The 14898-nt window shown below is 37.2% G+C and overlaps 2 protein-coding genes and 1 long non-coding RNA gene across 3 annotated transcripts in view; 1 reads left to right on the top strand and 2 right to left on the bottom strand.

Annotated features, from left to right (window-relative positions):
* The window catches only part of LOC145434831 (lutropin-choriogonadotropic hormone receptor-like), a 509016-nt gene extending 508396 nt beyond the window's left edge, over positions 1-620 (bottom strand). Inside the window, exons 1-2 of the mRNA XM_080312061.1 lie at positions 319-620; positions 166-250 (exon numbers count right to left, since the gene is read on the bottom strand). Of these exons, the coding sequence (XP_080168187.1) occupies positions 166-250; positions 319-493 (260 nt within the window). The 5' untranslated portion in view covers positions 494-620. The remainder of the gene's footprint in view (positions 1-165; positions 251-318) is intronic.
* Positions 621-873: 253 nt separating this feature from the next.
* The window catches only part of LOC145434853 (serine protease ndl-like), a 119024-nt gene continuing 104999 nt past the window's right edge, over positions 874-14898 (bottom strand). Inside the window, exons 5-6 of the mRNA XM_080312093.1 lie at positions 13769-13914; positions 874-1762 (exon numbers count right to left, since the gene is read on the bottom strand). Of these exons, the coding sequence (XP_080168219.1) occupies positions 1629-1762; positions 13769-13914 (280 nt within the window). The 3' untranslated portion in view covers positions 874-1628. The remainder of the gene's footprint in view (positions 1763-13768; positions 13915-14898) is intronic.
* On the top strand, positions 6128-11045 carry LOC145435766 (uncharacterized). Its single transcript, XR_013914004.1, has 4 exons — positions 6128-6462; positions 6992-7181; positions 7744-7839; positions 9883-11045. It is a non-coding gene; the product is annotated as an uncharacterized LOC145435766 (long non-coding RNA).

The following is a 14898-nucleotide window of genomic DNA, read 5'->3' as shown; positions in this document are numbered from 1 at the left end:
TCTCGCCCGTTCAGATGCTTTCACTGCTTTATAAAAAGGATACTTCGACAACTAAAATTATATTGTTGTCAAAGTCTGTATACCGTATCGGTTTCATCGGGTATGCAATTTCGATGAGCAATATATGAATAACAATATGGCGATGAGTCGACCTAAAAAGCTTACCTATTATCGCACAAACGGGCTGCAATTAAATTGACTCGTTTTGAATTGATTGATTCATTGCATCGAAGATTCAGCTCATGTCCGTCTGACATAAATAAATATATGTGGATGGCAAGGGTGATAATCTCAACACAACATAGATGAATTCATTACCGCGTTCTATCCTTTCACAAATCTCCGGACGTCCAGTCGATTGACAAAGGCATTCGTCGGTCATATCAGTACAATCAAACTTTCCATCGCAGACCTTGGCAATAGCGACACTTAACGCAGTATTTCCGAAGCAGCGAAATGCAACGTCGTCAAGATGATCCTCAATAAATTTCATATTATTAGCCCCTAGTCAATAATCAGCGAAGGTTTATTGAGAGTAGAGGTGGAAAAACTATAGCTGTCGTGGCCGTATACGACAACATTTTGTGCGGTCCCTGAAGGCCTCAAAATAGGCGGTAACAAATATTGATAACATCAGTAAAACAAATCCAATTAGTTGAGCGTCTTTAGTAAACTTCATCATCGTACATTTCACCATAGTATTGATGAATATTGTTTTACTATTGAATTTTATAAATTCCATTGGTGGTATGATAGCCCGGCCTCGGGATCCACGCATTTTGGGGTTGCAGATACCATAATCCAAATGTTATAAGCACCACAACATATATTTAAAAAAGAAATAATTTACTCCCGACATCTTGATTAAAGCACGATAAATAGAGCGAACGAAAAATTATTGTGATAGCATTGAATTATGGGATCAAAACAATTTAAAGTAAATTCTATTTCACATTAAATATTATTGTGTATTTTTCATCGCACATTGTGACAATGATGTGGGTTGATCTCCACAGATTATTCATTTCCATTAACGTACGTAGCTTTGTACTACATGTCTAGTATATGTTGAAACACGACCAATCAAGATTTACAATATTCCACGTTGTAACAAATTGTCTAAAGAAACTGTAATTCCCGTTGATGACGTAACTGCTATGACTAGGACTTCAAAATTTCTGCGCTCGACAAAATCATCTCCCACAACTCGAACCGAACCATCAAAATTAATATTCGTGGAGATTTGAGTACAAGGGTTAGTATTGTGCTCAGCCCTATGATGCTTTCAGTATTTTATGTTCTACAGTTAAAACAAATACAGAATCAGCAAATCCATGAACGGGACGCTGCTGGCTAAATTTGTTCAAATTTCATTGGTCAGTTGATGGAATAGGTAAATTTCAATAAATAACGAACGACGCACATCAAATTTTGCTCTAACCCGGTCAGTATCTGTATATAGTTATTGGGTTTATTAGAAATTTTGGATTAATTCCGAACCGTAGTCGCGACGTTATTGGAGTAGAAATTTACATGTATTCGGTCACTATAATATTCAAATAAAATATTACATTGTAGCTTATATTCTGAATTCTATCATGGTGAGACCCGCTAATCGATTCAGATGCTTAATGGAGCCCTCGTGCTAGAAAGTTTCCCCACACATACATGCAGTAGGCAAAACATATTGTTACGTATCCAACAAAACTTATATACTGATATTTACCTTCTTTTCTCTCGCCACATAAGCCTTCATCCGCGCCTGGAAACACGAGGTATTGGTGACATTTATCGTATGCATGTGTAGAGCAGGGCAGTCAGGTCAATATTAAGTATAGGGGTTTAAAAGGATTTGTCTTCTTTTTTACTTTTTTGAAAGTGTCCTATGAGGACGCCCAAACACCTTTCTTCTGACATTTTGTACTATTTTTTGAAATTTAGAATTTTGTTCAAATATTTGGCCAAATTCGACTAAGATACAGTAAATCAGCAACGCTCAAGCGGGTATTTCCGGAGCGGGGCCGAAAATTTTATTTTTTTATTTTTTTTTAGTCCAGCAACCGACCACGATGTGGGAAAAAGTTAACCATTTTTTGCGATTTACCTCAGATATTGCAAGTCTGTAAATTTTTAGAACGCACCCTCTTTTCAGATTTTCAAAATATGCTAACCCTAACATTAAGATTTGACAAAACGCGCTCCAGTGGCCGCATCCAGCTACTATCGCCTATCTCCATAAATAACACAATTCTGCGAAATTTAAGTAAGACAGATTAGGATTGGTAAAAGTAAAGCTCTCCACGGGTATGACTTAGTTAATATGATATCTTTTTGAGTACCAACCTTGGTGTTCGGTAATTCCGTGCACCACTTGCCCACAAATATTTTAAAATGGCCATATGATGCCAACGGTAAAACCAAAATAAATCGTCACTAACTGATTTACCGGCTAGAAAGATATTCAGAGCTATGCGTATCAGTTTGATGCAAATCCTAAAACATCACCCCTCGAAATATCACAGCGACATTTTTCTAATCAATTAATAAGGAAAGCACGCATTACGCATCATGTCTGAAGTCTTCGTGTTGACCTTAGACAAGTGATACCCAACTGCGGTACCGAGAGCGGCATGCGACTCCAAGCTAATCTTCTTGTGGCTCCCATTGAAGTTTGAAAATCTCGCAAAATATTGAAAATTGAATTTGATAAAAATAAAACATACTGTAAAATTACCCTTGCTTGGCTTGAAATCTAGAGTTTATAAGAAATAGTGAAGACCAATGCCTCTGCTGTCGAATAGAGACTCTCTACGCAGTAACGATTTTCTTACCCATATTACGCCAAAAAGTATACTCACACTCAAATGCGTTCGAATGGCCCTCAAATTTGATGTCAGCTCACCACCAGACTTACTGCAGGTGGTGTTAGGCTACAGCACATATTGGTATCTGACCATCAAACAAATGGATCATTTGATGCATGTTACAGGCTTATCAGCAACTTTAGTGATGAATTTGACCAGCGCCTTGACCGAATGAATGGTTTTTTGCCCATGATGAAAATATTTTCAAATCCTATTTCATATAATGTGGTCACTGCCCCTAGTAATTTTCATATTAAAAGTTGCTATAGACGTGCAGTCAGACATCGATCTCAAGAAATTATTTAAAAGTGTTGACCTACTTGAATTTTGGAGTCAAATTCCACAGAAAAACTATCCCAACACACTAATCAGCCTACTGGATTACCGGGCCACTACCTAACATATCGATCTCGCTTCCCGTCACATGCCACCTCATTTTGTCATTTGCCTTTTTTATTCTCATCTTTACTTTTCATTCAATGTGCATGCCTCTTTTCTACTTCGCCTGGACCAAGATGGGTTTATCATTTCAAATACTACTGCAAGTCGTTTCGACGCCGTCCAATCCTTTCACTCGCAATTTTGAGGTGCTTTGAAATGATGATAATAGTAATAAACTGATACTGAGACTTGATAACTAGTACGCAGAAATACCCTTCTCTGTTGTGATAAACTGATGAAAGTAAAGCACTTTTTAGCAAAATTGTCAGAATCAAAAATCAATATCACATACTGACTGACCGATGACCACCTCACGTATTTTCACCGTACTCTATTCTCTGCAATTACGCCTCAGTCTGACAAACTTCCTGAAGCTCAAAGACAATGCCAAGTTGGCTATTAATTTGATTTCTGAATTTCGTTCTTGTTGGTGGTGCTATTTGTTGGTACGTGCTTTCATGCTATATAATTTTTGTTAAAGTTAATGCGTGTACACTGTAAATCCGCAAGGTCGTATTGAACACTTCATAACACTTTTTTCTGCGTACAGACACACTTTTTGGGCATATAAACGCATTGGGCCATTATCGTCGCAACGCTTCTGCGTATTTCTCCGTTTACTTGTAACACTTCGCCACTGCGGCTTATTTTCAAGAAAATTTATACTTGATAATGTATCATCAATTTCGCATTGATAAACCATCGGTTCGCTTGGAGATCACATTAAATCATGTTATATGTAAAATAATATTACTCACTTGACCCAGCACTAAGTTTAAGGGTAATATTTCATTGAGAAAGACATATTCCCCCGTGACGCAGAGGGGTCACCACCTTCGTTACGGTAGAGCGCGCTCGATTTCAGTTTGGATTTGAATTAGTGGTTCGTCAGGCTTCAGGCAGAGAGTAGGGTACATGATAAAACTTGGCGAAATGGATATATTGAAGCAGTTTCTACTACCTGATGGCGTAAAGGATCGTAACATCCATGTACTGTAAGGTATGGAAATGCGGTAAATGTTATTGAATATATGTAATGTGAGAATAGTCATAAAATGAACTCGTTTTGACATTGCAGTAAGGTCGTTTGTTTTAGATGTTTTAGTAGGCTACTGATATCGCTCATTCATATGAATGTTCTTTAGATGTTTTGTAGTATATGATTCGTCTGATCTTATTGCTGGATGATCGAGCTTCGAATCTGATAATATATCATGCTGCGACCAGGTCCAGTACCACGGTACTGATGAGAAGCTGCTATAGAAGTAACTTTTTTGACATAAGGATAAAGGGGTGTTCTCTTTATCCACACTGAAATATCCCTATGTAGGCGATATTGTGGTCCATTGTGGACAAGTACTGCAACGTCAGCAATTAAATGCCGGTATGACAGTCATGCAACAGTTTTCATTGTTTTTCAACTGCAACACATTTTACACTGTCCTGTTTATTCTAAGTGGTAAGGTGTTAACTAAAGCGATTTTTTTGACATGTCAAAATAAGGTCAAAATTTTGTCAAAATTGTACCGTTAGGTCAAAAATTGCCAAAATTCTTTACAAAATCAAAATTTTGTTGGCAACTTGCATTTCGTTTGTATCATAGATGATTGCACTATAGAATGTAAACGTTTACATTCTATAATTGCACTGTCGGTGAACTTATCATTTTACAATTTACATCTTGTAGCCCACTTTATAGTCCCACCGTTGTAGACGGACCATCGTCTGGTCATTGTGAATCATAAATTGTCAAATGAAACAAATACTCAACATAGCCTATTGCACTATCCTAACTGAAGCAAGACTGCGTGGGCATTGGTTTTTCTATTAGAAACCGTATGATGAAAAATTGCGATGTAGACAACTTTGTCATAATGAGAGAGAGAGAGTGCAGTGGACGCACAACTTCAGTGTTGCCGGCCAACAACTGCAGCTGGTGAACGTTCTTTCTTAATTCTTGCCACGCTACTTATTTAGGACAGACACTTTCTACCCGAAAATGTAGGAAAGTATCTTTCGTTGTACTGCAACAAATTTTTAATTATTTCTACCATAATACGAGATGTAACTAATACTAGAATTATTCATGGGTCGAGATTTCGATAAAATAAGTTCTTTTTCATTTAAAAATTTGTCAATTTTCATGCTAAAAGATTTTTTTCAGGTCAAATTACTTCGGAAGAACAGACAGCCCCAGTCAGAAATAAAGATAAGTTCCGGTAATACAATTCTAACACTATGTGAGAAACACCTAATTTAAGTACATGGGGTCAAAATTAAGTTTTTCATCATCAAAATATGTGTGAATTTGAATTTTTTACTCAAAATCTTACCTTTTTAGGTCCAAAAAATCGCCCCAATAATAGCACAGCCAAACAAACAATCTTTTTAACAAACCATGGATCACAAGGGGTAGTATTTGTTTTGCACAATCCCCCATTTGACTTTTCTGAGTTTATTGTGATACGGTAACTGAACTAAACTCTATTTTGCAGGTAGTATGTATTGAACTTGGCACCTTTTTGATATGCATTTGCTGTATGGAATACTGGTAAGCATCACGGTGTTTTGTAAGTGAACTGGTATATCCTTAGAGAATGAATTTGATTATGTTGCAATCGGTTATCTTTGTGATAAAGATTTTTATGAACGTTTGCTGATAAAATTTCACAGAAATTGTTAAAAATTCAGGAAGTATACTAACTGTGCTAGAGTAAAATTGGTGGTAACGTCATGTGCAACTTTCTATTCCATTAAAGACACCCTTCTGTCACGTACAACTTATTGCAGAAAAAAATAACTGAACTGTATACTCTGAACACTGAAAAGGGATGTAGTTGAAAGTAATGAGCTCGTGTAACTTGTACTTTAACTATTGCTTACTGAACTATAATGGACTAGGTCAGTGGTTCTCAACCTGGGGGGTTGAGAACCTCTCCTGCGCTTCTGTAACCTATTACCTGTGTGAAATATTTATATTTACTTGTGCATAAAATTTACAATTTTCCTTTGGTATTTATTGTATTTTCTAGGAGCAGCAATTGGATTTGACCAGTACAGAAAAAGAGCCGCCATGGCATGCCACGAATCAGAGACTCATCAAGCCTGCCTGGGTTGCGACCGATGGAAAGAATATGAAAAATGCCTTAAAGTGCAGGTAGTATGTATTGCAAATGGCATTTTTTGAAAAAGATTTGTTGTTTGAAATACTGGTAAGCATCGCAATGTTTCGTAAGTAAACTGGTATATCCTTAGATAATGAATTTGATTCAGCTGCATTCGGGTATTTTTATGAATGTTTGCTGGTAAAATTTCACTAAAAGGATTAACAATCCAGGAAAGTATGGTACTCGGGCTGGAGTAAAATTGGTGTTAAGGTCACATGCAACTTTCCATTACAATAATAATTGTTCTATGAAAGACACCCTTTGTCACATACAATACATCCAGTCTGATATCTGCGTAAGTAAATACTGAATGCTGGTAATGTCTTATTTTGTGATAATATTGTTGATGTACAACGTTCTTTCGAGTTCTCCACTAGTTGCTGACGATTATACTATATATTAATATATTATATACTATTCAATTTTATATTGAAGTTTTGTACCTCGAAGAAGCTGTTGGAATATTGAATAGTTCCCTTGTATTGCAAATTTTTAAAACAAGTATTTTCTTTTCAACAGTCTTAGATTGATCCTCAAATTCATCCAACTGATGTTGACTCTTCGAAAAGAACCCTGGTTTCACCGTGCCTCTGCTAACAGACAATGTTGATAGTGACGTGAGCAGTCATCTGAACAGATTTTGTACCGGTGCAGTCATCTTTTGTGATACATACTTTTGCCTCAAGAACCCATGGAAACATGTGATTATGTAAGTCTATTTATTCATTTCATATATCACCATTGATTATGTAATGTGCCGGTTTTTGCAGTCCCAATTTTCTCAAAAAACTATCTATATATGCTATATTAGCTGAAGAGAGGCTTGATCTGTGTACATTGAACAGAGGTGTTGTTGAATGTGAAGAGCTGGTGTAACTTGTATTTAAACTACCGCTTACTGAACTATACTTGGAACATCAAATGGAGATCATTTCCCATGTCGTGCTAATTCCAATTAATTTTGTTAGTTAAATTTAATCAGGAATGAAGGATTTTGAAAGATTGAGAACAGTTACAATTACCGCAATGAAGGAAAAGTATTCAACACCTTCGATAAGATGTCACAAAGTTTTCGTACTAAAGACAATCAATGTGTCCTTTGTCTGGTATATTTTCTCGTCTCAATTCGAAGCACCTATAAAATCTTGGAATCAAAGTTATATGTAAAGCCTACCGTATGTCAATTATAATAATGGAAAACCGAACCCATAGGGATAACAATTCTACTACATTTAATGTCGGATCTTGTTTGCAATCAATTACATTTTCAGCGAAACGAGGTTGATGAAGTCAACTGTCATCTCAAAGCCAAATTGAGAGACAAACGAATATAATCCAAGACCCAAGCGCATGTCTTATTGAAACAGGTACCCTAATCTTTCTTTTTTGTGGACCATACAAATTTACATAGACCTGCGACGTTCTGCTATAACTGTCATTTTGAGTTACAGTTCTGCATTCTCACTGTTGCCTGTGCGTCTGAATGTCAATGTAAATGTCAAAATGGCCGAATTGAAAAAAAACGCAGACCTGATTCAAGATGTTTTTATTAGTCGTTATGCTAATTTTAGTCCTTCTTCCTGTTCAACTCTACAACAAACGATAGGCCTAGATTGTTCTTAAAGTGAATCAGTTACAGCAATTCAGCTATATAATTCATATATACCTCATAACTGTGTGTTTTGTTGAAGATGATGATTTTCATATCACTTGAGACATTGGTAAACTGTTTTATATATTATACATATTGTACAAGCTGCTGTACTCATCTTTGATCATATAATAACTCTTGTATATTGGTTTCAAAACTGACTCCACCATGTGCAGTGTCTTAGGCCGCTGGCTGTATGAACAGGTCACTGTAATACACTCTGCTATGTCTGTGAATTGAACTGTCATTGCCTAGTAAAAGTACAGATTCAGAATTTCATCATGTTCGACTTACAGCAGATTGTGGTTTATCATCTGTACAAGTAATTGAAGTAATGTTAACAAAAAAAAGATCCAAGACTGTTGTTGCTTGCAAGAAGTTGCACAGTGGTGAAACTTTTCTAGGTGGTGATGGTTTTCCTTCTGGTAGACAGATAAAGAGAGTTGTTTGATCACAACTAAAGTGATCAAAGTTGAGCATACCCTCAGTGACTTGTCTTTTAGTTGGGCGTATTCCAGAAGGAAAACCATCAACACCTTGAAAAGTTTCTCCAATATGCAACTTCTTGCAAGCAACAACAGTCTTGGATCTTTTTTTGTTAACATTACTTCAATAACTTGTACATATGATAAACCACAATCTGCAGTAAGTCGAGCATGATGAAATTCTGAATCTGTACTTTTACTAGACAATGACAGTTCAATTCACAGACATAGCAGAGTGTATTACCGTGACCTGTTCATACAGCCAGCGGCCTGAACCACTGCACATGGTGGAGTCAGTTTTGAAACCAATATACAAGAGTTATTATATGATCAACTCCAAGATACACCAGAAACCGGAACACTCTCAAAATGAGTTATCATCACTCTTACTGGAAGACTCGAGGTTGACTATCAAAGTTCTAGAATATTCCAAAGATGAGTACAGCAGCTTGTACAATATGTATAATATATAAAAACAGTCTAACAATGTCTCAAGTGACATGAAAATCTTCAACAAAACATACAGTTATGAGGTATAGCCTATGTGAATTATATAGCTGAATTGCTGTAACTGATTCACTTTTGAAACAATCCAGGCCTATCGTTTGATGTAGTGTTGAACAGGAAGATACCCGTTCCACCAAGTTCATGACATAAAGGTTTGTGATGATGTACTATGATGAAAGTTCAATCATTCTCTCTTCCTCATCATAATTGTGCTACGTTCATATAGAAATTAATTGATAGATCCCGCCGACCATGATTTTGTTGTTAAAGCAGCAATGTAACAAATTGTAACATGCAAATTGGCATTGCAAACTTGGTAAAACTAACCAACATTTTTAATGGCGCTATAAAAATCAATAATTTGCTTATAACTTTTTTTCAAGACAAAGTTCTATATCAGTGAGATAGAAACATGGTGCTTCCGCAGCTTTTAAGCCCAAAACTAGCTTTCTAGCATAAGCGGTTATTGAGATATGGCAAAATCAGCTATTTTCGGCTCATTCGGTGAAATTGCACGGCCACTAGAGGGTGCAAAAACCTGAAATTATGATAGAAGTGATTCATTTGAGATTTGGGACCAAATATCAAAGGCACTTTTTGAAATTCAAATTTTTCTTTTTTTCACTCTACCCTATTTTACATGTATGCGAACGCCTTTCCTAAGCTTGTGTAACCTGCGTGTGTGAAATATTTATATTTATTTCTGCATAAAATTTAGAATTTTCATTGACATATTCAAAACTTTGGAATTTATTCACATTTTCAAGGAGCACAACTTGGAGTCGACCAGTAGAAAAGAAACAAACGCCATAGCACGCCACGAATCAGAGATTGACCGAGCCTGGATTGCAGCTGATGGCAAGAATATAAAACTGCTTCAGTGAAAATGGAGTATTCAGAAACATTCTTGACGTTTTGAGCTGCTACGCATTGGATTGTCATACCCTAAAGGAGTGGTTGTCAAACAGGAGAAAGCATTTGAAGCGACGTGAAGCCGCTGTAAACTAAAATCTTTTTCGCACATGCATGCATGGCAGCTTGTAGTTATTTCTCAGTGTATGGTCAGAATTTAATATTTGAATATTCTCTCATCAACAACCATTACCGTCACTGCCATCCAACTATCCGTTGGGATTTCTAGCGTTCTGGTTGCTTTTTTAAATTTTATTTTACGACAACAAGGATGGTGTGAAATGTTTTGCTATCATATGGGAGCGTGTCCAAAAATTTTTAAGAACCACTGCCCTAATGACTTCCATATTTCATATTTTGCAGCAGACTGGTAAATAACAACAAAATCTTTTCTGTAAATCTGCAAAATTTGTATGGACTCAAAGAAACGATTTCTTTGTTATTTAAACAAAAGTGATTGGCATTAAGCTGATATAAATACTACTAATGCAAGCCCTACGATATTTTTAGCAGGCCCAATTTCATTAAGAGTGAAAAAATACTTATGGTTGTTTATCGTGGTAGTGGTAGTGATACTGATACATTCATTGTTTGTTTGTTTACAATAAAATTAGAAATTTACAAGCCGTAATTTGAACAGTTTTAAATAAGTTGTAATGATTTGTGTTGATCATGTTTTCCGCTAACGGGCGTAACCAATGAATTTGATTCCATGCCCCTGTTACGAAAGTTCAGGATACTAAATGATATTTTTTTATCACTATCCCTAATTCCCTATGCATTCATTTTCATCATTGAGCGATTTGCATGATATTTGTAGTAAGTTTGCTCTTAATCATTTGTGATGTTCGTAATTTCATCGACTCTTCCGGGAACGGTTTCAACTGCTGATCTGAATTTATGAAACCCTGTCACAGCAGCTATTGGAAATTTCAATGTTTGCACGTATTTAATCACCCAGGTTGGGTATTATAAGCGTCATTTATTCATGAATCAATAAAATCTGATTTTACTTTGAGCCCTGCGTTCCGGTGACTAGTCAACCAGCCACTTTGAGACTGAACACTTTTTAGGTAAACACCTTAAATTTGAACACTTCGCAACACTTCTAGGCGTTCAATTTTTGGATCACGTTTCGTGTTCAATTTTCCGGGTTGAGCAACACTTCAGAATTTACAGTGTATTCGTGCGGCTCCAGACGCATTCTAAAATGTAAAACACGACTCTGACACAGAAGAAGGTTGAGAACCACTGCTTCAGACCATCTGATCTGGCTGCACAGTAATTTTCAAAAACTATAGGTATTGTGTTATCGTCATGTTACGGATCATACAGAGATAGCTTCAACCCCGAAAAATGGTACTTTGTAGTTTCAAGGAGACCGACTCGGGGCTGAATCATTTGCAGACATGGGCAATATTACCTAAATAATTGCAAACGGCTTCAATTCGTTTACACACTGAAAACGTTTTTGTTGGTTTGTTGAGTGCAAACGATATGGTATGTTTAAAATGATAAGCATTCCATTAGAAATACGTGCAAGAATTTAAAAAAAGCGAAAACATTTTCTCGTTTTGTTTGCCCTTGGACGTATTTATTTCCAATTCTCTTTGTTATAACCAGTACCGACAGTTGGTTTTGTATTTGAATAAAATAGTATTTACAGTGGGCACCACTATAATAAATAATTAGATAATTGGTCACTGCCAAAACTAATTTAATCATATTCAAAATTTTTCGACGACAATAACTCCGCTGCCACTGATTGGAATTGAATCAAATTTAGTGAACATCGTTTCTATACACCAGTGATTCCCAAACTTTTTTGAGCTACCGCCTCCTAGACAACGAATCAAGTGCCAGCGCCCCCTACCTCCTTATCACGCCTAAATAAAAAATGTTGTTTAGCACATATTACAGCTAATGACGAGGCGGATCCAGCTGGTATATTAATATTATCATCCTCGTCATATGGGTTTGAGTTTTGCTAAGTGCAATCTCATTGTAAAATCTCCACCTCCCGTACTTTCAAGTTGGTTTCTGTCGTGAGTCAGAAGCCTTTGTCATGGTACTGATGAGAGGCTTATTATATATGAGCAGGGAAGGGCGACGATGAGAAAATCAACCCGAATTCAGTCAGAGTATTTCTATTTTATTTCATTGTGTATCCAGGACGATTGATTCGAGATATTGAACGTGAGTTTGAACTCAAAGCTTTCCAGCCCACACTACAATGTAAGCTCCACAATCATTTCATGCTCGGAAACTTTGCAGAACGTATTGATACTTCCGTAAGGTATTTACAATTGAAATATATCCCGGAGTCAAACCACCATATCCTTGTACACAGTTGTCTTAGATGATTGATTCATGCTTCACTCTCAACGTCAAAATCGGGTATTCGAGCTGAGCCGGCAGCTAATGCACGCTAAAGAATAGGAACAGTTCACGTCTTGCAAAATTTCGCCTAAATATCATTAGCTTATATCACTGATTCTGGCCAGTGACGATTTCGTCTTTATCAGGTTTCATTATTACAAAGAATGGAAATATTCTACTCATAAATTTTGGAGAATATGCCTGTCAACAAATAGGATAGTCCTACATAGGATACCGCTTATCGCAATATAAACGTCGTGTCGAAGGTCTCGGTCGTCGCACTAATCCACGAACGTTTGAAGCAGCGAATAAATCATACAAGGCAGTTTGCAGTGAGCAAGTGCTCGAATACTGCGAAGATCTCACTGAACACAATGAACCGCGCTTTCTAAGGATTCTGCCGACTGCTAAATTGGTCCATTGATGGGCAAGATCAACATTGTCACGTAACAATCGACTTTTCTGGTACAGCTGATGAAAGAGTGACGGACTGCCCCGAGTGAATCGAGTTTGCACATTACTACATATTTAGATGCTGCATTCATCAGCCGTTTCAACACTACAGGGCAGTTGCCTTTTAAGTCCACACCGCCCTTATATACTCTCAGCGCCCCCCCCCCTGCCGCCCGATTTTATAGCCAGCGCCCCCGAAATCGCCCATTGCATCGCCAGCACCCCCTTCATGCTCGCAAACGCCCCCTTTCGTTTCTTATCCTGTACAAACGCGGCTATTGGTTGGAATTGAACCAAATTTGGTGTGTAGGCATAAAACAGGTACCATAACAATTTTATAGCTAGTGCGGTTTGAGAACAAAGTCATTTTCGAAAAGCCGTAGTGTACCACAGTCTAGTGTATCATAAATATAATATTAACTGATCTGAATAAAGTTTGCCGCCATTCACCACACGACATATCAATCTCCTAGAAAATCAGTGAATCCAATACAAATCCTAATCCGTTCAGAAAAAAAAATTTTCATCCTAATTCAATCCAAATCCGACAAACTCTCACAAATCCTGTTTTTTTCAAATCCTAATCCTAATTCATGCTCATCTGCCCGTCAGGGGTAATCCCCAGCAATTACTAGAGAATTGAAAAGATCATCGATTGTTGATTTACGATGTTCTTTTAAATTCTCTAATGGTTGCTGATGATTAATTCTGACGAGTGTCAGCCGAAAATAATCGGGTTTCTTTCATTATGAATATACTATTAAATTCTATCAATTACCTATTATATAAACCATCATTTCTTGAATTCACATTTCACAGTTGTATGAGGTATATCTTGAATTCAATTATATCATCGTACTAGGAGAGCCTTTTATAAATATCACAAGTAACATTCAGTAACAATAATACCTCCAGCACATATTGGTGCTCCGTCGCAAAAGTATTTTTCTTTCAGTTGGCAAGGAAGCCCTCCCGATACTCCAGAAAACCTTCCAAAACACATTCGATACCCTGAATTTGCAGCAGGTAAAGATGCGTTTTCGTCGCTCCCGCCACTAAAAATGTTAGGTTAGATGAGATGATGAATGTCTGTCCGCCTCTGAGTCAGTCTGTCTGTTTTAACATGGATCCAATATACAGACGACGTAGAACTTTCTGAATTGTGATCATTAGGCAAGTTTTTTCAACTTTTGCAACTTTTTTAGAGCTTCCAGCAGCTTCCGAAATACCCGGAAGGTATGTAGAATGCTGTTTTAAACTGCTGAAGGAATCTTATTGTGAAAATTTTTGCAACTTTTCTCCATATATTTTCATGCAACTAACTTTTTACTGAAAATATTTGGCACTATATGTAAATAAGATCGCTTCAATATGTCACTGTCGTTTAAATTTTACGTCCTTTCTGATTCATTCATTCATTCAGGCTAGACCAGTGGTTCCCAACCTTTTTTGACTCATCGCCCCCTTTTCAAACTCCACACCGATAATCGCCCCCCCCCCCCCAAATATTGGGAACCGAAAATTGGGCACACGGACTGAAATCCCCGGTGAGTTGACTAAGAAAAAATATCAATTTTTCGGCTCGAACTCGAAATTTCGCTTTCCCGTCTAAATTTTGGCGAGTTGAGTGAGGTGATTTCTCCGACTTTATTCCAAAACGACCATAACAGCACTTCATTAGCCCCCCCAATACGATGGCCTTGACCCCCCCCCCCATAGGGTGATGAAGCAAACTTCTGCACCCGTCATACCCTACTCCCCAAATACCTCTTCACCTCTACTCCTCAGCACAAATTGTTGGACTCATTGCATATATATTGCTGTCAATTTTTATCCTCTCTCTGCTCGTGTATTCAAATTTACCGGCAAAGCTGAGTGAGATGTCTTGGAGAATGTAGGGCCCGTAAATAATAATTGAACATATTAAAGGGCGGACCCGTGGGTATAATGACTTCGTTACGTAATGACATTTCGTGGCATGTCTGCTATGTCAAAAAATATTCGAATCGCCCATACGTACTAAACTAAAAGATTCACAC

The sequence above is a fragment of the Botryllus schlosseri genome, chromosome 3 (assembly GCF_051294905.1).
Source record: "Botryllus schlosseri isolate E-star chromosome 3, Bs_hap1, whole genome shotgun sequence".
Lineage (NCBI taxonomy): Eukaryota > Metazoa > Chordata > Ascidiacea > Stolidobranchia > Styelidae > Botryllus > Botryllus schlosseri.
This window is presented reverse-complemented; position numbering and strand designations above follow the sequence as displayed.